General features: G+C 35.1%; 3 protein-coding genes across 10 annotated transcripts; 1 reads left to right on the top strand and 2 right to left on the bottom strand.

The window, feature by feature from the left end:
• The first annotated feature begins 454 nt into the window (after nt 1-454).
• LOC105776148 (uncharacterized) lies at nt 455-9,347 on the top strand. 3 transcript variants are annotated; one of them, XM_012598644.2, is made up of 9 exons: nt 455-715; nt 1,992-2,189; nt 2,291-2,413; nt 2,968-3,005; nt 3,089-3,257; nt 3,975-7,553; nt 7,704-7,799; nt 7,914-8,050; nt 8,805-9,347. In XM_012598644.2, exons 1-9 carry the CDS (start codon nt 635-637, stop codon nt 9,019-9,021), a joined length of 4,638 nt encoding a protein of 1,545 aa, XP_012454098.1. In that variant the 5' UTR covers nt 455-634; the 3' UTR covers nt 9,022-9,347. The 3 variants fall into 3 exon arrangements, with proteins under 3 accessions (XP_012454098.1, XP_012454099.1, XP_052478039.1); XM_012598645.2 differs by having other exon boundaries at nt 7,707-7,799; XM_052622079.1 differs by lacking the exons at nt 455-715; nt 1,992-2,189; nt 2,291-2,413; nt 2,968-3,005 and having other exon boundaries at nt 3,091-3,225.
• A 1,020-nt stretch (nt 9,348-10,367) lies between these two features.
• Nucleotides 10,368-16,611, bottom strand: LOC105776149 (hypothetical protein). 3 transcript variants are annotated; one of them, XM_012598649.2, is made up of 8 exons: nt 16,379-16,611; nt 14,869-16,118; nt 13,227-13,345; nt 12,033-12,659; nt 11,647-11,953; nt 10,968-11,136; nt 10,774-10,864; nt 10,368-10,682 (listed from the first exon to the last, which is right to left on the bottom strand). In XM_012598649.2, the coding sequence occupies exons 2-8, from the start codon at nt 16,030-16,032 to the stop codon at nt 10,565-10,567; spliced, it is 2,595 nt and encodes an 864-aa protein (XP_012454103.1). In that variant the 5' UTR covers nt 16,033-16,118; nt 16,379-16,611; the 3' UTR covers nt 10,368-10,564. The 3 variants fall into 3 exon arrangements, with proteins under 3 accessions (XP_012454103.1, XP_012454102.1, XP_012454100.1); XM_012598648.2 differs by having other exon boundaries at nt 10,774-10,876; nt 10,968-11,133; nt 16,379-16,609; XM_012598646.2 differs by having other exon boundaries at nt 10,774-10,876; nt 16,379-16,609.
• A 1,741-nt stretch (nt 16,612-18,352) lies between these two features.
• LOC105778378 (uncharacterized) lies at nt 18,353-22,447 on the bottom strand. 4 transcript variants are annotated; one of them, XM_012602067.2, is made up of 4 exons: nt 22,143-22,446; nt 19,917-21,266; nt 19,722-19,822; nt 18,353-18,836 (listed from the first exon to the last, which is right to left on the bottom strand). In XM_012602067.2, the coding sequence occupies exons 1-4, from the start codon at nt 22,257-22,259 to the stop codon at nt 18,833-18,835; spliced, it is 1,572 nt and encodes a 523-aa protein (XP_012457521.1). In that variant the 5' UTR covers nt 22,260-22,446; the 3' UTR covers nt 18,353-18,832. The 4 variants fall into 4 exon arrangements, with proteins under 4 accessions (XP_012457521.1, XP_012457516.1, XP_012457518.1 ...); XM_012602062.2 differs by having other exon boundaries at nt 18,353-18,889; XM_012602064.2 differs by having other exon boundaries at nt 19,709-19,822.

The raw sequence follows: 22,447 nt of genomic DNA on the forward strand, positions 1-22,447 counted from the left end.
TAGGATTAAATTTTAATAGCTTGCCTTAGATAATGGTATAGTACAACCAATACCCAATTATTTGACCGAAAATTAAGTTAAAAATGTCTCAAGACAAATTTCAAGAATCAAATTAGAGATTTGAGATCAATCAAATTTTACTAATAATAATTAACTTTTCTTTACAAAAAAGAAATAATTAACATTTGGATCAATCTAATCCAATAATTAGCTAAGTTAATGTTATAATATTATGCAATAATTTGAAAACATTATTTAGTTTGACATAAAAAATGAGAAGTGTGCAGCCGGACAAACTAAAAATGCCAAATGGAATGTAAGAGAAGAAGGGTATTAAAATAAATTTAAAAAGTTGGAGGGATGATTTCGTAAATAAAACACGGACAAATTTAAGAGCAGGTAAATAAATAAAGCTTTCAAAAGAAACAGCTTTCATGCTTCAAAACAAAATCACAGCTAACGCTTTTGGCCCCTCTGAGTAAGGCCATGTGAAAAACTGAAGCTGTTTTTTTTTTTTTTTGTTCTTCCTCCTTTTTTTTGGCTAAATTTTCTTCAACGCCAAGAAATTTTTTTCCATAAATATAGAAAAAAACCTGAAACAGAGAATAAAATCTGAGCAACAAAGAAGGAAAATATGTTCAGATTACATAAGCAAAAGTCTGATAAATCTGGTGAGAGGTTCGATTTCAAGTTCTCCAGCTTCCAAGCTAATCAGGTATCTCTCTTTCACTCTGTTTTTTTTTTCTTCATATTATTCAGTGTTTGAACTATTACTTCATTGTAATGTTAAAATTGAATCCGCTGTTACATCGCAAAAACTTTACTTCTTTCATATTTTCGTTGTTTTTTCTCATTCAATTTCCTTTTTCAAACTTACGTTTTCACTGTCAACTCGCGGCAGATTTTAGTGTGTTTTTTCAATTATTATCATGGCTGAATGACGAGGTTTGGCGATGCTTTTTCATTTCTATTATTTCATTTCTGAGTGAGTATGTGGAAAGTTACTAATCATAGACCTTTTTCTTTTTTGAAATTCTTGATTTATTGATGATCTTTTATGTAATCAGATTCTAATTTCCGTATATGAAGATCTATGATATGCAGTAAGAACGGCTACATTTTTGGTTTAGATTTTCTTTTAGTCAGATCTGTTGACGCTTCGAACAAAAAAATGTATCTGTGGACGCTTCCGTTTTGACTTATACAGTGTCTTTCATTTATACGTTAACTTCATTTCTATTTGCGGTTTGCACTTGTAAAATTGAGCCGGTAAAATACTAACTAATTGTGAATCGGAAATTGTGGAATATTTAGATATAATTTGAGGATTTTTTTCTTAAATTTTATCGAGATTAGTCGTGATTTAATGACGATTATTTGTTTTCTAATAAAAAGATAAAATGTGAGGACAAATTTTCGATTTATTATACTAGTTTCTTTTCGGGCATTATTTTACTTTTGTAAGGGAAAAAATAATAAGAATGTATTAAAAAAGAAAAAAGAACAATTTAAATAAAAATTAAAAACCTCTTATATCATGGTGAGCCTATTCCCACCAATGGCTTGACTTCTTTCACACATGCTTATTTTGAATAAAAAAAATAACAGATGTATAATATATTAGTTAGACTCGGGTGTGAGTGTCAGATAATATCCAGAAATTTTAAGTTTTCCGGTCTTTGGAGGTCATATATCTATACCAATGCCTAAGGCAACATAGTGCATATATGTTTTGACTCTGCCTTTCATGTCTAACAAATTTTAAGGAACCTATAAGCAAAGAGTTTAAAAGCAAGTAGCAAAAGTAACATTTCATTTGAGGTTTAGGTTTTCTTTCTTAACATGTTCATTTATTCTTCGGGCCAAAGTTTTAGATGCATGATTTTTTTAAAAAACTTTTTTCTTATCTAAGGGCTTGTTGTTGTCTAGTTAAGTTGCTAGTTGTACTGAGGTGATTCTTGATACAATTTTGGATTATTGAATTCTTGAAGGTTCCAAAAGGATGGGACAAGCTTTTTGTGTCAATTATTTCTGCCGATACTGGCAAAACTGTGAACAAGTCAAACAAAGCATTGGTGCGGAATGGAAATTGTCGATGGACAGATAGCTTTTCGGAGTCTATTTGGATTGCACGAGGTGATATATCAAAAGTGCTTGATGAATGCTTATTTAAGCTTGTTGTTGCCATGGTATGGTGCTTGCCTTGATCTTTTGTGAAGTTTTATTTATTGTTGTGGATTTGATTTATGCCAGTGTGATAAATAATCAATTTAAACTGATTTTATTGTAGGGATCATCTAGATCCGGCTTCCTTGGAGAGGCAACAATTAACCTTGCAAACTACATAAGTTCAAAAAATTCAATTCCTCTTTCATTACCATTAAAGAAATGTAACCATGGGACAGTATTACAGGTGAGATCCAAAGTTTATTCTTGTTTTAAGTGCCTAACAGTCTTTTTTTTTTCTTTTACATAAAAGTTAAAAACACTTTCTTCCCAATTTTGAAAGGAGAATTCTCTTTTCAATAGATGGAACAAGATAAACTAGCTGGTGCATTTGAACTGCTTGCTGCCACTGTATGTTGTTTTTGTTGCCAAATTGTGATTTTATTGCTTAAAGATTAGACATGTTACATTCCATATTAACACTAGTGGATGATACATATTTTCAGTGTCTCTTACACTGAAATTTATCCATGGAGAGAAAATTAGTTATAGCTTAAAGTTAATTTTGAGGGAGGAATTATTATGTTGAAATTGATTCAATATCACTTAAGCTTATTCAGATAATTTTGTTGCCGGTTTTGGGAATTTATTATCCAAACCATGGTTTCTGGTCAATGAACTTGCCTTTGTCAAAGTTATGTATTTATCTTCTCTCTCAGTCACATGTTTTCATTTAGGAAGACAAGCTCAATTATTCACCTTTCTTTAATGTTATTGTTAACATTTGATGATTCTCTGCAGGTTAAAATTCAATGCTTGACACCAAGAGAAAAACGCAGGTTTGCCATTTTACATGAAACCTTACACTTTGTGGCATTCAGTTTATATATGATTCTGAAAAATGCTACTGCATCTTTTAAAGGGATGAGCAATGGAAAGATGCAGATTTGAATTTAGAGGATGCATCTCTGGAAAATGATGACTTGGAAAACAAATCCGATGCATCTGATGGTACATATGCCAGGAGTGTTGGATCTTCTTCTAGTAATCATTTAGAGGGTACTATTCATCCTGGAGAATTGTCAAGTAGGGTATGGTCCCTTGATATAATTCCTAGGTCCTTTCAGGATATGTTCAGACTTTGTTTGGTCAACTTCCCTTTCTGCAATTGTGTTTCTTTCAACTAGTTCTGTAATTGTATGTGAATATAATTAAAATGCTTAGGTATTGATAATTGATATATATATATATATATATATATATATATATATATAGGCATGTATACCATTTTAGGTGATTATATGCGTACATACGTAGATCAACTGTATTATCAGTTCATTACTTATAGATAATATAAGATACTATAACACTTGGTTCATCTAAAGGACGGGCTTCTTTTCTTGTTGATGTTTTGGCATGGTCGTATGTTCATTGTTTAAGAACTTTACTTTCTACGCATTTTTCTAGATTGCTTGCATTGATACCCAGGGCTTCATGGCAACTATGAAATTATGCCAGCCTGTTAAGATGTAGGCTGCGGCGATACATGCTATGAAACATATTACTGCTGAAGTTAGTCTAAACATTCTACATATCCAGTGTTCTATGGTGTCAACTCAAACTTATGAAAAAGAAGTCAATATAGCTGAAAGTACACGAATTAGAGAAACACTTGTAGTAGGCCTGTAGTGTGCAAAGACTGACAAGCAATCTAGAACCTAAAACTTAAACTGTATGACAAGCATTTTCATTAATTTCCACTGAACTATCTTTTTTGAGGCTGATGAAACCTTCTCATGTCTGTTCAGGAGCCAAGTTTGTCAGCATCAGATTCACGGAATAGCTTTGACTCCTTGGATGGTTCCTACAGAGAAAATTTCTCCCCTCATAATGGGGTTATGAGTAATCTAATCGGAAGACAAGATTCAACTGGTTCTCAAACTAGTACTCCAAGTGGATCTTATTCTTTTAATGACTCTTCCAGGTCAAACCACTCCTCTGTCGCTCCAAAGGTCTCCAGCTCCGGAAGCCATCCTCATAACCACAGGGAGGACTTGAATCGGGCTTCACGCCTTGTTCCCTCTTCTCCACTACGCAATACTGGTTCATCTAAAGATCTCTTGGAAGCTGCAGAAATTACAATTGGGGAGCTTCGAGCAGAAGCTAGGATGTGGGAGCAAAACGCTCGAAAGTTGATGGTTGATTTGGAATATTCTCAGAAGGAATTTCTTGACCTTTCCAAACATCAAAAAAGTCTTGAGGCAGCACTTTCAGCATCACAGGCAGAATGTGATTGCTTGAAGCAGGAGATCAAAGAAGTAAAGATCTTATTGGAGGAGTCACAGATGAAACAGGCTGCTGCAAACAATTTGAAATTTCAGACTAAAAATAATGGCAATGTTCAAAAGGAGTTGGAAGAGGAGATAAGGTTTCAGAGAGAGGAGAATGCTAATTTGGCCTTACAGTTGAAGAAAACCCAAGAATCAAATATTGAGCTTGTTTCCATTCTTCAAGAACTGGAAGAAACTATAGAAAAGCAGAAAGTGGAAATTGATAACCTTTCAGCTGCTAAACAGACCAGAAAGTCTTCTGATTCTGATGGGGAAAGTGATATTGTTGAACAAAGAAGTCGACATTTGCTTGCAGAGAACAGGAATCTAGAGATCCAATTTCAGCTGCTGCAGGAATCACATGGGAAATCGGAAAGCACTATTCAGGCTCTGGAGAAAACTCTGGAAGAAAAGAACCATGAAATGGAGACCGAACAAGCTCTGAGGAGACAATCTCTGATGGATTGTGAAGCTGAATGGAACCGCAAATCAGCTGAAAAAGAGGAAACAATCATTAATTTGGAAATGAAATTGTCCGAAGCTCCTGATGTTCAAGGTTTAAAGGAAATGGATTCTGAAAAAGAAGGTAATTCTAATCTAATCAAAGAAATTGAAGATCTAAAACTGAAGGTGCAGGAACTCGAGAGAGATTGCAACGAGCTTACTGATGAAAATCTGGAACTTCATTTTAAGCTCAAAGAATCAAGCAGAGATCATAGCACCACCTCTAATTCTCTTTTACCTGATCATCCAGGAAAGAACTCTTTTTCTAGGCATGAACCAGAAGTACCTTCTGCTGATCATTTACAGAGTCAATCTGTAGTTCTTGGAAATCGATGTGCTGACCTAGAGCTCCAGCTGGAAGCTTTCAAGGAGAAAACTTCTTATCTTGATGATGAACTCTCCAAGTATCGTGCCAGAGCAGATGAACAGGAGACTGAACTTGTCACACTGCAACAACAATTACAGCATTACCAGCAGACAGAAATTCAGAGTAAAGAATCCAGTATTTCTGAATCACCTGATGCCTTTGAATTCACTACATTGCTTGCTGAGTTAGATGAACAGATTCAACTTTCTTTAGCTGACTTAAAGCGTCCTGAGGGAACTGATTTTGATGACTCAGAGGTTTTGAAAAGTAAAGATTCGACAAGTCAAAAACAGCAAGTTGAGATTATCTTGAAGAATTTTGTCCAGCTAAAACAATTCTTCAGAGAAGGTACTGTTGGTATTGGTGGATATAGTAAAGAGGCAAGTGATCTAGGAAAGCAATTGTCAGACAAGATATCTGAGATAGGGAAGCTTAAATCCGACAATTTGCTAAAGGAAGATGAGCTTGTGGCTATAAGACATCACCAAAAGGAGTTAGAAGCTCAGGTTTCTTCTCTTCAAAAGGAGAAAATCCAGTTGGAGGAAAACATAGAAATCATGCTTGGGGAAGGTGCTGTTACTGCCAAATGCTTGGGTGATTTACGGAGCAAAATGATGGTACTTAATAGCAATATGGATTCCCAAATTTCAACCAACAAGATACTTGTAAAGAAATCTGAAGAGCTTGAAAGTGGCAAGCAGGAATTGGAAGTTCATCTATCTGAACTAGAAGAAGAAAATCTACAATTATCAGAACGGATCAGTGGTTTGGAAGCACAATTAAGGTATCTGACTGATGAGAGAGAATCTCACCGTCTGGAACTACAAAATTCAGAATCTCAAGCAATGGAACTTAAGGGAGAGATAACAAGATTGGAAAATGAAATAGAAGCACAAAAGGTTGACATGAGACAGAAGATGGAAGAGATGCAAAAGCGGTGGTTAGAAGTTCAAGAAGAGTGTGAGTACCTAAAAGTTGCGAACCCCAAACTGCAAGCTACCACTGAAAGTCTTATTGAAGAATGTAGTGTGCTTCAGAAGGCAAATAGAGAATTACGGAAGCAAAAGGCGGAATTAAATGAGCATTGTGCAGTCTTGGAAGCAGAACTGAAGGAATCTGAAAAAGTTTTTTCTAATATGACTAGCGAAGTTGAAGCTTTGGAAGAAAAGTACTCCTCAATGCTCGAAGAAATAGCCTCAAAAGAGAAAGCCCTTAATTTGGAGCTAGAAGCACTTCTTGAAGAGAACAAGAAGCAGAAGGAAAAACTTGTTCTTGAAGAGAGCCTGTTAAATCAGAAGTACTTGGAGAAGACAGCTGAAGTCGAAAACCTCCAAAGAGAGGTTGCTCACCTCACTGAACAGATATCTGCCACCCAGGATGAAAAGGAGAAAACAGCATCCGAAGCTGTGCTTGAAGTTTCTCATTTACGTGCAGATAAAGCCATGCTTGAAGCTGCTCTACAAGATCTTCAAGGAAAGCTTAAATTATCTGACGGCAAACTCAATACATTTCAGGTGGAGTCTGAAACTGAGGCACAGGAACTTAAGGAAGAGCTAGCTTCTGCAAAGCAAAAACAGGAAATATTGATGGCTGACCATGAAAAACTATTAGATTTATTGGAAGATGTCAAATCCAATGAAGACAAACTGAAAGGCACTGTTAGAGGGCTCGAACTGAAACTCAAAGCTTCTGAGTATGAGAATCAGCAGTTGGCAGAAGAAATTTCCAGCCTTAAGGTCCAATTGCAGAAAACAACGGTCCTTCAGGATGAAATTTTAGATCTTAAAAAAACAATCAGTGAATCCAAGTTTGAAAATGAAAGGCTGGAAGCTTCTTTCCAAATGTTATCCAGAGACTATGAAGAACTCAAAGTTGAAAGAACCCTTTTAGCCGAGAAAGTCTCTAACAGTCAGCAAGCTGTTTCCGAGCTAGATGCTTGCAGACGTAGGAAAGTGGCCCTCGAAGAAAAGGTCCTCCGGCTGCAGGGTGATTTAACTGCAAGAGAAGCCTTGGGAACTCAGGAAGCTGCACTGAAAAATGAGCTGGCCCAAATTAGAAGAGAAAATAGCCAACTCCAGAGGAAGATAAAGAAGCTTGAGGAGGAGAAAGATGACTGCCTGAAGAAAGCCCAAGGCCTTGAAGAGGAACTGAAGCAGATAAAACAGGATCAAAACAGCCCCAAGACTGTGAGTCTCTTCTTTAGCATAACCCTGACCCTCGTAGGTTTATCATCAATAGACAGTTCTTGTTTGGGATTTTCTCTCTCATATGTACTTGAATTCATTAAAAAATCAGCTCAAAATAGGTTTATAAGGTTCTCTTTGCTTCTAAAATAGCAGAACATAGAAGAGAACGATAACCCATCATCAAGTGAGAAGCTGTTCAGTGAAACGGACCAAGTACAGCAACATATAGATGAAAATCACACACAGGTTGTTTTTTATTTTAAATTCATGTTAGTTAATCATAATCTCTTAGATCGGGCAATCAATTGTTTGCAAAGGTGGTCTGATCTTATGTTTCTGTCTCTTGTTTTTTCCTTTCAGGTTGATAACAATCAAAACTGCAATAATGAGACTTCTCAAGTTTCAGGAGCCGAACTTTTGTCAAAAATTCAGAATCTTGAAAATGAACTTGCAGAAGCTTTGGAGGCAAATGACATGTATAAAGCACAGCTTAAGAGGTAGGTCCAAAAGTGGTAGATTTTCTAACCCCCTAATATCGATTTTTTTTTTTTCGTTCTTAAATATAGCATCTGAAATATGATACACTTGTTTCCATTTTAGTAAATAAGGAATTCCAATTACATATTCTTCATGTTCCATTGCTTACATTACATTTTCTGTTTCATGCCGTGCTATTACCATTGTCTTGCAGCCATTTACTTTTTCAATTAAGTCATTGTTCAGAGAATATGAATTTGTATCATGATGAAAGGATGAGTTATATAACTTAGATTTCCGGATTCTTTGCACCATGTTATATGAATTCAATAAGAGAGCTGGATAAAAAATCAAAATCTCGTGTCATGCCTCAAAACTAAATATTCTGATTGGCTTAAATATGATAACTAGAATTTTTGCACCTCAAACCCTAGAAACGAAGCTCTCGCTTTTATTTCTTCTTGGATGGTAGAATATTAGGTTACCCCTATTATCTCAGGAAGTACACGTCAAACTGTTTGTATGCTCCTTAGTTGCTTTGGCAAGAAAACGGAGGTGGGGGAAATAGTCATCATAACCATGATGAGAAAGTGGGGTATCGGACTAGCAGGATTGCTTATTCTCACTAAATAGTTTTGCATGCTTGATTTCAAACTCACTCATTCTTACAGAAAGTGAACCACCTTATCAGAATATTTTAGAATCAAGAAGACATCAGATTCTACTGCGGACATACAAAGGCTAACATTCTTTACATATTTTGCTTGTGTGCAGTTTGTTAACGAAAGAAGTAAGCTTCCATTCGCCTGGTCCGGAAGGGGATGCAAGAAAAGACAGATGTGATTGCCAGACATCAGCACTCGAGAAAGAGCTAAAAGAACTACGGGAACGATACTCCCACATGAGCCTCAAATATGCTGAAGTAGAAGATCAGCGAGAGCAACTCATGATGCAGCTTAGAGCTGCCAGTGGTCGAAGGCGCTGGTTTTAATGATTCTAATAGTATAAATCCGGTCGTATTGTTTCTCCAGCTCCGGCATCCACACTGAGCTTCTGTTTTTTCACCATCTAATTTTTTTTTCCTATGGTGTTTGTGTAGATTCTTTACGAAGCAAAATAGGGAAACAAATTTATGGCTGCTACATCAGGAGCCAGCCTGCCTGCCTGGGGCTGAGATAGGGATTTATTTACAGGCTAATTGTAATACAAGAAACAACATATAACAAAGTTGTATACTAATAGGATTATCATTTCTTGTAGGTATGCTGAGCAATGAAAACACGAGTATAAGGCTATGATAAGCCTTGATTTCATCTACTCAACTTGTTTATATTATTACAATCATTTTTTTAAGATAGGTATGTTATCTCTCCTGAAATAATCACTAATTGAAAACATAGTGGCGCTGACCTTATTGAAGACTTGACTGTTTGATCGATAACATAGAATCAATAATCAAAAATAATTATAATGATTCAAGTTAGAATTTTAATTTAATTATGAAGAGAAAATTGATAGTTCGATTAGTTCAATCAAAGTAACTTTATACCCATTTAAAGCAAAGCACTGTATTCGTTATGGTATATTGTGACAACAAAGTAGCTCTATTTATTTCTCATACTTTTTGTTTTTCTTTTTCTTTTAAAATGACAAACCCAAAACATACTGAAATTGGGAAACTTTTTTTTTTTTTTGTGGTTTAATATTTTGAAAGATTTGAAGCAACGTGCACGGTGCGGACATTTGAACTAAAGACAACAAGAGAGATGATCTCGAGAAAGACAAAGAGATATTTTTGGGATTTGAGAATTCAACAAAGCAAGCAAGCTGGCAATGAAAGACTTTTTAAACCAGCTTGAAAGGGGAGTGTTGATTTATTGACTGAATAAGAGTGAGGGTGCATTTACTTACGATTAGTGTAAAAACAGCAGTGACGGTAAAATTAAATACTGTAGCGATACTGTAGTGTGAAACAAAAAGTAAGTTATACGCACCACACTACACCCAATCACCCATCCAAATCCACCCTAAGTAAAATAAATTCAATTCTTTGAAAACCTTGTTTGAATTGGGCACCGTGTTGATTCAAAAATCGATATTATTTTATTAATTTATTTTTAAAATTTTTAAATGATTAAAATATCAAGGGGAATTGAAGTAAATGCATATGGATAACTAGAGATTTATCCTCACTCGTTGAATAGGGAAACATTCAAATCCAATGGTCAGTTTGGGTTTAGAATGCCTTGTTTTAGCATATCCATATCCTGATAGTCATTAAGTTATGGTTCAATTTTAGAACATAAACCCTAAACCTTCTTTGAAAAATAAATAAAATGAGGAATGAATATTATGACTGACATTTTATTTTTAAGCATATATCAATGAATCAATGATGCCAATTGTTATTCCAATTATAAACTTGCATACCATAGCATTCTACATATAATCAGAACAAACAAAGGCAACAACCCTTTTTAATGACTCTCTACAGCTTGGAGCCTCTTCTTTTTATAACTATACCAGTCTTCTCTTTACAGTATTGAGTATGCACGGATTACCTCCACGATTGGTGCTCGACACAATGGACATTTTCCGCCACCCCGAACCAACTCGTTCGCACATTTTGAACAAGTGCACATGTGTCCGCATCTGCAAACCAATATTTAAATCATCTAAGGATTTTAATATCATATGCGAAAATTGAACACAAGAAGGTTTAGAAAAGTTTAAGGAGGTAAACCTGTACAATAGTGAATCAATATGGCTATCACAACAAACACAACAAGTCCCTTTCCTTACATGACCCCATTTCGACCCATCCTCTGATGTTTCTGCACTCAAAACTGTAATGCAAGTGAAATTTGAAAACAGAAACATTCTAAAACCACCTCATGGCACGGAAATAAAAGAATCCAAAATAATGGTTTTAAAAACCTTTTTCACCAGCTGAACGATTCAGAGCAGCAGAGACTTCCTGCCTGACAGATCGCTGTAACTCCAGCTGCATATCCATGCAGGCTTCCAACATCCTCTGCATGTTGCTCATGCCCTGCTGGAGTCTTGCCATATCAGCTCTTAGATCATTGATCATCTCCCATTCCTGCTGAAAATAGGAAGCCCTGTGAAAAACTTGATGCAGAGTAATATATACCTTGTATAGGGACTCAAAATATCAAATGTGGGCCCCTTTCCACAGAATATCCAGCATGTATCGAACTAACCAAGACTGACAACTTAAAATGATAAAAAAACAGAAACATCATTAAATCCAGCAGTCACCTAAAGAGTTTACTTTGAAATTGATTACTATGACTGTGGTTTCACCTTTGGATAGGTAAACAACATCGATGACCACAATCGGGGAAGACAACAAAATCCCTGATACACAATTCAATTACTTACCCAACAAAATGTCTCTCCAAATGGGATCACTTCCATAAATAATTTCATCTTCAGTATGAAACTCACAACAACAATTCTTAGATCACCTCTATATGTTAAAAGTTATTCCAATGGAAAACTTAATACCTAACAGAGAATTCTATGAACATCATTGAATCAGATTCAGTACAATTGGTAAAATACAGTTGCCAGATGAAGAAAGATGGCTTACAATTTCAGATCTATGCATGCTGTGCCTAGACCACCTAGTGTGATGTAAATCATGATGCCACAGTGGTTGTGGTGGTGGCACTGGAGGAGAAGGTAGCACCAGTGAAGGCCTGTTAATAGTATCATTCTGATCATCATTTGTTTCACCCCTCTCCTGCTCTTGATCAGGCTCTGGGGAGGCTGGAGTTGGCAAATTTCTATGCAGATCCCAATCAATGGGTGAACGACTCTGTCTTTCCACATAAGACTGTATTAACTGGTCTAGGCTTTCCCGGAAACCACTTCGAAGCAGATTTGAGACACTTCTCCTACAAATTAAATTAAGTCAACCATCAAAGTATAACTGTTTTAAGTTAAGAGAAAAAAAACGAATATGAGATCAAATACCTGCTCAGAAGTTCTCTAAGTTCCATACCATACACATTATCATCTTCGGGTGGGTGAAATCTATTCAACCTTCTAACCGGGATTGCACGACGTGCTCTTGGAGGACCAGAACGCCCTTCTGACCAATTATCAACAGCTTCTTGAGAGCGACCCTCATGCCAAACCCTCTGGGCTCCCTGTGTACGATTTGCTTCTCCATTTTCATTTCCAGGATTTTCTTGACGATGCTCACTAACTGAACTTTCTTGCCAATTTGTATCCATTACTTCTGTACTGTTGTCTCTCAATTCGTTGAACTGAGCATATGTTGGTTGTTGCCAGTTTCCTCTCTCATCATTGACAGCTGGTTCTCGCCAATTCCCACCTTGGGTAGTATTTTCTTGCCAACTTATGCTCTCAACAGCCATGTTCCTAACCAGAACTCCTGTTTGATTAGGCAACTCTGCGATGCCACTTTCCAAACTCCTAAGTTGTGTACGCTCAATGTTTTCTCCTTGGACATCTGGTGACATGTTTGTTTGGGGAAGTTCATGTCTAGAATCATTGATGACATTGCTAGATGTGGTTTCAGAATTGCTGTCTGCTTGATTTTGGACATTTGTAGCTAATCTGTTATGGAGCCCTTCCCTAAATGGGGAAAAAATGGCAATGCAAAAATCAAAGTATAAGTACAAAAGTTTTGTGCTTGAATAAGCTGAAATGAGAATTGCGAAGATTGTTCAAGCCATAATCTAGAGGCAGGTAGATGAACTGCAAAGTGGTCCATGCCTTATTTTAATAAAAAACCATACACACCACATTTTTATCACTGTTTGCTGGCAATATCTACTTTTATGTTTCTCAAACATAAAAGCACAAATGGGAAATTTTCAAACTAAGTTGTTCCAATTTTCCATGAATTGGAGAATGTTATAGATCAATACACAACTACATAGTATAATAGGAAACAGAACCCCCTCCTCTAAATGAGGTCTAGCTGCATGGTACATCAACAAAAACATAGCAAGATTGTCAATCCCAAGCACCATATCCCATGTATGATTCAAGCAATGCATCTTGTGGTATGTATTATATGCCAAAATTCCTCAGAATGTAACATTACTTTCAAACCATCAACCTTTCACAAATTATTAAAAAAAAATTATTAACAGTTAAAACTTCTTAACTGTGAGCATCAATGGAAAATATCCATACCTCAAACCAGATACAGTGTTCCGTTGTCTTAACTGAATTAATTCACTTGCTGCTACTGAAGTTGGTCTCTCCTCTTCAACAGGTCTTTCATTTCGTAAGAATCTACCTCTAAGCAGTGACTGAAAAGTTAAAAGCGCTGATAGGTAAGCATAGCCATATATGCAAATAAAAATCCAGGTAGGAAAAGGCATTTAAAATATATACATGACAAGATGTGTGATAATGCAATACATCAACATATTTTTTACCTTAACAAAATTAAATATGTTCTTGAAAATATATATATTAATGTTACTTTCACTCTTAGCCCTGATATACCCAGTCTACCAAGAAGCAAAAGCACGAGTGTTCTTGGTTTCTGGCCTTGCATGAATATGTATGCATCTTAATTTATATACAGGCAGCAACAAAGGAGAAAAATGTTGAAAAAAGGAGGCGGCAACAAGGTATATGTCAATATGATAGCATTAACTCAGCCTGGGGCATCATTGAAGGTCATGGTCACCTAACTTTGACTACTAGTTCGATACAAGATTGGTCAACTATTAATGCACCATTCCAATGGTTATAGCAAATACTTAAGATGTTCATTCTACTGAAGGAATGCCGTTGCAGAAAAGCACAAAATGCCTCTTATTTTGATATTTAATGCATTCATTCCAGAAAAAGCTAGAGTCATGCTTTCGCTGTTTCACATGCTTTTCTGTTTTTATTTACTTATTCATTTCTTGATTGGTTAGTCAAAGCAGAAGCATAAGCCTTGTAAGAAAATCAGAACAATAGACCTTCAACAAAAATCCTCAATATGCTCGAAGAAGAAAGAATATGGTCTGGAAAAGCTTCAAACAACCAAAAAAAGCGCAACCAACAATATGGCAAAAAGACTGCATTTTCAAGGAACTCCAAGGAGTGCTTTAATATGTTATCTAGAACTACAGTCTCAGGTCAGAATCATTAAATAAAAAGTGCAAAAACTATTTATTAGCAACATAAAGTAAGAGGGAGGTTTCATGTTTATTATCTAGTTTCTCAGTATCCAGTCATTTGTTTAACTTGGCCTAAGCAATGCCCGAAATCTCCTATGCCTTTCATGGTTAGACCAACATAACCAGAGATTTCCACAGCTCAAGCTTTTCGAGCAGCTAAACAAAAAATTGAGTCTAGCCAAGAGTTGAGCCAATCAAACATGCTTTGTGTCCACAAATTTTCCAGAAAAAAAGCTTTTGAACCCTTATACCTTATTAATCAGGTTAATCTCATTTTGAACTACAATATATGTTGAAGTTGAAACAATGACTCAAACCACAGAACTAATATCCATGCATGAAGAGGCAAACTTGTAATCCTTGTATTATAAACAAAAATAAGAAAGAGACCGTGCCAGTATGCTGCAATATAAGTGCAAAATCAAGTAGCACAACACTAGTACAATAGTAAATATGCACAGTTTACTTCAACTCAATTTAAAATCAAGCAAATTTATATTTCCTGCTAATTAGAAAAGTCAAAAACAAATATCTACAGCTTAGCTGAATATAATTACTTGAAACAAAGAAAAGAATTGCAGCACATACAAATGCATGGGAGTTAGTGCCATCTTAGAGAAGCACAAACTTAACAGACTTCATGATAGCCAACTAACCTGAATGCGGTTACGATGAGCAAAATCAGATACAGCACGGTGCTCCAACAAACCCTGAAGTTCCCTTTGCCTTTCTCTCTCAATCCTCACAAGCAAGTCAATTATTGCTTGTCTACCACGCAACCTCCTCAAATCCCTCCGAATATGTTCTGGTTGGCGTTCATCATGCTCAGCAACTGAGCCTTCCCGAACAGGATCAACTTGCACACTAACTGTCGCTGACTGATTTTCCCTCCGTCCTCCACGAACACCTCGCTGCTGACTTGTCATTTGCACCCACTCCCGGACAATTCTAACTCTCTCACGTTCGGTTTCGCCAAGCCATTCAGCTCTAGGATTGCCAGCCCTTTGAGTAACATTGGATGAATGATCACTAATCCCACTCTCCATCCATCCACGAACAATCTGCCTCACCCTTTCTCTCTCAACTTCACCGAGATCAGGTGAGTGCTCCCTACTAGACACATTATTATCCCCACGATCATTCTGTGACACACCTTGATCATGCGACCATGTTCCATAGTCATTCTCGCTCTCACTCACATCCACAATGCTCCCAGGATTTTCACTCCCATGACTTTCAGACAAAGTTGTACTAGACATTGTTGTATTACTATCAGCATTGCTTTGCCGCCTCAACCTTTCCCTCACCCTCTCTCGTGCCCTATTCAAGACATGCTCATCCTCCAACTCCCTCCACATTTGCAAAATTGAAGAAGCCTGAGTACTAGGCCTCTCCACATTCCCCCCTTGTCGCCTAGAAGCAGATGACTGCGACTCTCTCAAGAACGAAGAGTCAAGCATTGAAACAGTATGCAAACCAGCTAAAGCCATCAATTCAGACTCCCTGTTCCTCCTCTCCATCGTAGTCATCATTTCCTGAGCCTGCCTAGCAGCCCATCTACTCAAAATCCTAGAATGCCGCCTTCTAGCAGCGGATGACTCAGCCAAATCATCACCTTCAAGATCAGACCTTCTCCTCCTCCTAACAAGCTGATCGCCCTCGTCATCCTCATCATCAGGATTTCTATTAGAACTGCATGATGCAAATGACATACAATCATCTAAATGCCCTCTCATCAATTCTTCCAAACCCCTTTCCAATTCAGCTCTGACGTCATTTGCAGATTCTGGTTTTTGTTGTAAAGCCTCAAAATCAGTCATAGTTTTTTTCCTACACCTAATTCTTTTTCCTAATACAATTAACCCATTCGCTTCATTTGCCTTCAAATTTACCCAAGATCACAACCCTGTCAAAATACATGTATATATACAAAAAATTACAAAACCAGACCCTAATTTGGTTTTCAAAATTTATTAAAAAAGCAAATTAAAAATCAAACAAAAATAACTATGTCCTAAGCCCTAAATTTGGCCAAGAATAGAGCTCCAACTCATTTCTTCACCTAATAACAATACGGAAAAAATCCCAAAAAAAATAAAAAAATGAAGAAAAATTTATTGAAATTTGTTGAAAATGAAAGAAAAACTTAAGACGAAAGAGACGTACCTGCGAAAGTTTATAATGAATTTTCCTTCCCCTTTTCCGTGAATCGAAATGCGGGGTTTATTTTTCCCTGTAAATCAAAATAGGAAACTGAAATAGAAATTTTATCTGTTCAGAAAAATAAAAAATTATAAAAAAAGAGAGAGAGAAAAGTAGAGAGAGAGAGAGATCAAAGGCGAGAAGGATGTGAGAAATTTATAAATTACATGAAAGGGAGAATTTTTTTGGTTCATAATTTTCTGTTTGGGTGATTTTTTTCAATTAATTTAATTACTAATTTATTTACGGAAGAAGAGAGAGAGGCGCGCCGATTTACCACAAAGTGACACGTATTAAAACTTTTAGCTTTTTTTAATTTTTTATTTTGTAATTTATATTTTTTGGGAGTCAAATAGCTTTATGCCACGTCATTAAATATTTGGAGTGACTCGGTCACTTCCTTTTTCTTGCTTGCTTTATGACGCCACCGCTCTACTCTCTCCTTTTTCTTATTTTATTTTATTTATACAATCAATTTATTTTTTTAATAAAAATAGTTTTGAAAGTAAGATAATATAAAAAATGTAAAAAAAATTAATTATAGTTTTGAGTAAGCTTGTAAGTAATTGATGACTTAAATATGAATAATTTAAATATCCGTTAATGGGTTGAGTTATCTGTTTAAGTCGAAAGATATATTCGAAATTTGAAAGGGTTTCAAAAAAATTATTAAGTCTAGAAAATAAGTTTGGGTAAAAAATTAGACCCATTTAAAATATGAGTTAAGTTCAAGCTTGAATATTTAAAGCTCGGGCTCGACCTGTTTTTAAATTTATAATCTTTTATATTATGTTATTTTTATATATTATGTAATTTAGAACACATTAAATAAATAAATCTATGCTAAATATATAATACTACTCTAATATAAACATTAAAATAATGTTAAGATTATTAGATAAAAAATTCAATAAATAAAAAATATAGAAAATTGTCGATTGAGTCTTAACTCGAGAGTATGTAGGTTCGAGTCCACTGAAGCTCATTATCCTCTTATTTATGGGTTGGGAAGGAGTTATGAGTAGTTGTAGCCATTGTGCCAAAAAGAACAGATATAATCAAAACCTATAATGCAATTATTCGAAAAGAAATTTATAAAATTATACACATTATTTGTTTAGTTGATTGGACAATTTACTTCAAACCAATCCATAAATATACATTGCTTTAACATTCATGAATTTAAAATAACATTTGTCAAATTTTAAATGTTTTATTAAAATAACATTAAAAATTACTTCTCTCGTAAGTTTAAATTCAGTCATTTCGTATTCATCACCTATTGGTGAATAGAAGATCTTTAGATCATTCACAATTTTCTTAGAGAATGCAACAAAATTGTTAATTGCTAGACCAAAATGACTTTGAGAACGAACCAAAAATTAAAGATATTTGAGAAGATTCCAAAAGAGGTGCTAGCACCTTCTTTTATTGGCAGTATCACACATAGATATAATATGTAGTTAGTTTTATTTATTTGTTTTACCTACCAAAAAATTAAATTATTTTCTTATTAATATAATGACTTAATTTATGTCTTTACTATTAAAAATTAAAATTTATTTTTAAAACCATCGATTCCTTTTATTAAATCAAACAAAGACATGTAAAATTAAAAGGTTAGCATTCACAATTATAAATACAATTAAAACTAATTTTTTCATAATTAGATTCTTGAATATATTTAAATTTCCTAAACTTTTTCCAAAAATAAAATAAAAATAGTTGTGTTAGGTATAGATTGTTTTAGGTTAAATTATGGTTGCAACCCTCTATTATGTTAAAATTTAAGATTTAGTATCTACATTTTAATTTGACATAATTCATTCCATAAAGTCTAGCCTAGCAGACATTTCTACACATAAATAAAAAGAAAAATTTTAAATATTATGTTATATTTTTTTATTGTAATTTAAATTATACTAACAAAAGGAAGAATAAATTCTAAAGCAAGTTCATGATGATTGCTCAATCAATAACATCAAGGTTTACAATTGCAGTTTACTGGTATATTACCAACTGCAAATATAGTGTACATTAATCCAAAGCTGCCATTGTTACATTTTATGTTTTAATTACTGCTTCCTTAACCCTAAAAATCTACAACTTCTGCCCCGGTCACCCGGACCCCAGAATAGGGAGTGACGAAAAGTGTTGTTAGGGTTGTTGGGGCAGCATATCAATGACAGATATAACCAAACTTACCCGGAATTCCAAAACCGAGTTCATTCTGCCATCGCCAACTTTAAGCTACATTGAGGATCAGCAGCTTCTACCTCAACTTGATCTCAAATATCGGTACCTTGCATCCATGTCTTTCGTTTAATCCAGCACCTTCAACACATATAATACCTAGCACTCATCTCGATCTCAAGTGTCGGTACCTTGCATTCATGTCTGTCTTTAGTTCCAACACCTTCACCTGTCGAATTTGCAGGAATGTCTAGATGAGTGCTTACATTCTTCAAAAACAAACTGAACAAAAGCAAAATTTACAGAAAATTGTTAGTATTCATATCCACAGCTTAAGAATCTCATGTCTGTTCAAAACCTCTGACAAATGTGCAACCCACGAAATGAAATACATATGCGACTATTTATTCAGCAAATTAAGGCTGTCAGCTCAATCCCTTACTATGACAGTTGCATACATACAATGCTTATTATTTATCTCTTTCCCCTTCCATTTTCTAGCTAGCCTAAGCAAACAAGAAAATTAGAGATAGTTCTAAGTTTTAACAAACCTCAACCAAGACTTGTTTTGGCTAGCCTATAATTCCAGCCCCAAGAGGTAATTCTGGAATCAAGTTAGCAGACGTACAAGGAGTAGAGAGGGAGAAAGAAATATTTCTCAAGTTCGAAGTAGCAAAAGCCCCATAAGGCTCCGGTAGAAATACCTTTTCTCTCTTTTCTTATATATACTGCTGATGCATAACAATAAGAAGCTGACTGTTCTATTGTTGCATTTGTGGAGCTTAATTGTAATAGATTATAGATTAAGATTGCATTTGTTATATTACATTTATATTATGTTTGGATCCTTTATGCAGCTTTCTTATCGTACTAACCTAAGTGTTGATCTGAATACTTAATTTGTGATTTTACCTAGAAGTTATATATATAACTGCTTGCTGTCATGTTATTCAGATAAGGCAAGTTCATTAGACAAAAAATCACCTTGTCAGAAAAAAAAATGGAACATAATAAATAATTGTTTATCAAAATGTAAGAAATAAACCCTCAGATATTAGGTTCTAAAGACATAATTCAAATCTTTCAGATCAGGAACCCTACCGCTTATACGCACCTCTTAAGCTGGGCCTTATACAAGTCATCTACATCTAAAACTTCTGCAAGCTCAACTCCCATAAATTGACTTTCAGTATTGCAGTTTTGTTTGTTATCAGCCTGACACAAAAAGAGAAATGTGAGCTTTTAGAGTAACTTATGTTAAAGATTTTGATCAACTAGCAGGAAATGGAAAAACTATAGCAACACTAACCAGTATGTAGGCTTGCTCATTTTTCAGCAAACCTTTTTGAGCTCCCAAGGCTTCTTCAAGGAAAACTTTGCCACAACTGCAACTATTAGAGATTTTCTGAACAAATAAGGTTGTTTCAGCCTCAAGTTCTTCATAGTCTCTCAATAGCATCGCAAAAGAAGCTTCCAGCATTTCATTTTCAAACTTGATTTCACTAATTGTTTCCTTAAGAGCCAAAATTTCATCCTGAAGGAGTACTTTTTTCTGCAACTGAGCCGAAATTTCTTCTTCCAAAAGCTGGTTCTCTCTTTGGAGGTTGTCAACCTTGTTCGGCATATTAGAACAACCGTTTGCTGATTCTTTCGATTCTACTTCCAGGACTGTACACCGCCCATTTAACTCCATCTTTTGTTTCCTTAGGTCTTCATTTGCTTTCTGAAGCATACTACATTCTTCAATGAGTGTAAGATTTTCGATTTTGAGACACTCACACTCTTCTTGAACTACTGACCATTGCCTTTGCATCTCATCAACCTTCTGTATCATAACAAATGTTCGCACCTCCATTTCATCTTCCAATCTTCTTATTATCTCATCTTTGAAATTCGTAGCATCAAATTCTGGAATTTGTAGTTCCATGTGACAGTACTCTCTTCCATCATTAGGGTACATTAATTTTTCTTCTAAACAACATAACCCTTCTGATAAAAGTAAATTTTCTTCTTCTAGTTGAGATAAATAAACTTCCATTCCCTTCTTTCCTTCTTCGAGTTCTGAAGGTTTCTTTACGAGAATTTTGTTGGCAGACATCCGGGAATCCATATTGCTATTAAGTTCCATCATTTCACTCCGCAAATCATCCAAGAATTTAGCTGTAACAACAACTTCTCTCCGCATTATTTCCATATTTTCCTCCAACTGGCTTTTCTGCTTCTCAACGGAACAAATATGAGCTTCTAACTCTTTTTGCCGATTCCTCAAAGCCTCGAGCTCATTGTCCTTGACCAAATTGTCTGATTTAAGCTTCTCTATCTCTATTAATTTTGCTGACAATTCCTTGACCAGACCACCATCTTCTAGACAAGGAGAAACCTGCTGTGTTTGACTAATCAAATCTGAACTTCTCAAAGTTTCCAAACAATCATATCCATGAGCTCCTTTAGGATTTGCAAATGAATAAAGAGTACACAACTGCTTTAACTCAGCTAAACAAAATCGAATCTCGTCATCAAACTCAGCAACAGCCAGTTCAGAAATCCTGGATTCTAGAAATACCGTAGCAAATCTGTTCTCAAGATTATGAATCTTTGACAAAAGATCAACTCCTACAGCCTGTAAATCTTCAATATTGCAGTTATGCTTGTTATCAACCTGAAATGAGAAAAAGGAAAACAAGAAGACTCAGCAGCTTATTACTTTTTTGTTATAGGCAACCCTTTTCAATCAAATAAAAGTCTAGAGAGAGATGAATGTAATAAAGTCATTTCATATCCAAAATGTGTAATTCAACCCCAAAAGCCACAAAATTTCAGGCCTATTTTAAATCATGGTTATAATAGCAAAAGGCAACTTTTAACCTTAAAAACTGTATCAACAGCAATGCTATATGCAACCTAAACAAAATCGTCATTCCTTTAGCTCCTTCAATCTAATCCAGTTTTCAACCCATTCAGAAAAACTTCTTAGTTCATAATTTATTAGTCTTTCCATGTAATTTCGATTTTTTTTTCTTATTTCTTTAAGAAACTCTTTTAGTTAACCCTGCACCCACCCAAAGGAATCTATATATAAGTATGCATAACACTTGGAATTTCTTAAGTGAAGTTCAAGAAAATTCCCAATTGAAATTTCTTAAAATTAAGGCAAACTACAACTGAAAATCAAAAGGATTAATGATCCTTGTTAAACATAAGATCATGTGAGCACAAAAGGAAATTAAAATCTTGAAAATCTCTAACATTTTATTAACTGGGTAAGTTCAAAAAATTAAAAATAATGAAACAATTTCCATCCTTGAACACTCACATTTTGTACATAAATTCCAGTATTTCTCATTTAATAATTAATAATCATGATTCCATCGATTTACATGTTTTCATTCAACTTACAAAGAATGAAAAAGAGACATTCCTTAACAAATTTAACTCATTTTAGCACTTGAATCTTTCAGTTCATATCTAAAAAAAAAAGAGCTCCAAAATAAATTAAATAATGTGCTTAAAATTAGTGTAAAAAAAAAAAACTAACACTCTCAAATCCAGGTGAATGCAGCTTTTTCTGAACAAAAATGGCCGCTCCTTCAGCTACTTCTTTGAATCCGTATAAACTATCTTCAGCTAAAACAGGTTTCTCCAACTTCGCCATTGCTAAACCCCAAACTACTCGAAATCACGAAAAAAGAAACAAAGTAAACAAATAATGGGGATTCGAAAATCAGTTGGTCAACATTTTATTTTGGGGTCTCATTTATTTTTCTCTCATGAAATCAGACGGGGGTTGTTTGGGAATTTTAACAGTATTTCTTTTTTTCTTAATTTCGCGCTGCGATTTCA

Source organism: Gossypium raimondii, chromosome 10 (genome assembly GCF_025698545.1).
Source record: "Gossypium raimondii isolate GPD5lz chromosome 10, ASM2569854v1, whole genome shotgun sequence".
NCBI classification, from domain to species: Eukaryota; Viridiplantae; Streptophyta; class Magnoliopsida; order Malvales; family Malvaceae; genus Gossypium; species Gossypium raimondii.

Excerpts from the sequence above, each read along its gene's own strand:
- LOC105776148 (XM_012598644.2), top strand. The coding sequence starts at position 635 with ATGTTCAGATTACATAAGCAAAAGTCTGATAAATCTGGTGAGAGGTTC. Across the intron at positions 3,006-3,088 it reads ACACCAAGAGAAAAACGCAG|GGATGAGCAATGGAAAGATG; the intron begins GTTTGCCATTTT and ends CATCTTTTAAAG. Across the intron at positions 7,800-7,913 it reads TAGATGAAAATCACACACAG|GTTGATAACAATCAAAACTG; the intron begins GTTGTTTTTTAT and ends TTTTCCTTTCAG.
- LOC105776149 (XM_012598646.2), bottom strand. The coding sequence starts at position 16,032 with ATGACTGATTTTGAGGCTTTACAACAAAAACCAGAATCTGCAAATGAC. Across the intron at positions 11,954-12,032 it reads CTTAGAGAACTTCTGAGCAG|GAGAAGTGTCTCAAATCTGC; the intron begins GTATTTGATCTC and ends TTTAATTTGTAG. Across the intron at positions 10,877-10,967 it reads TCGTTCAGCTGGTGAAAAAG|TTTTGAGTGCAGAAACATCA; the intron begins GTTTTTAAAACC and ends CTTGCATTACAG.
- LOC105778378 (XM_012602062.2), bottom strand. The coding sequence starts at position 22,259 with ATGGCGAAGTTGGAGAAACCTGTTTTAGCTGAAGATAGTTTATACGGA. Across the intron at positions 21,267-22,142 it reads ATTCACCTGGATTTGAGAGT|GTTGATAACAAGCATAACTG; the intron begins GTTAGTTTTTTT and ends TTCTCATTTCAG. Across the intron at positions 19,823-19,916 it reads ATGAGCAAGCCTACATACTG|GCTGATAACAAACAAAACTG; the intron begins GTTAGTGTTGCT and ends TTTTTGTGTCAG.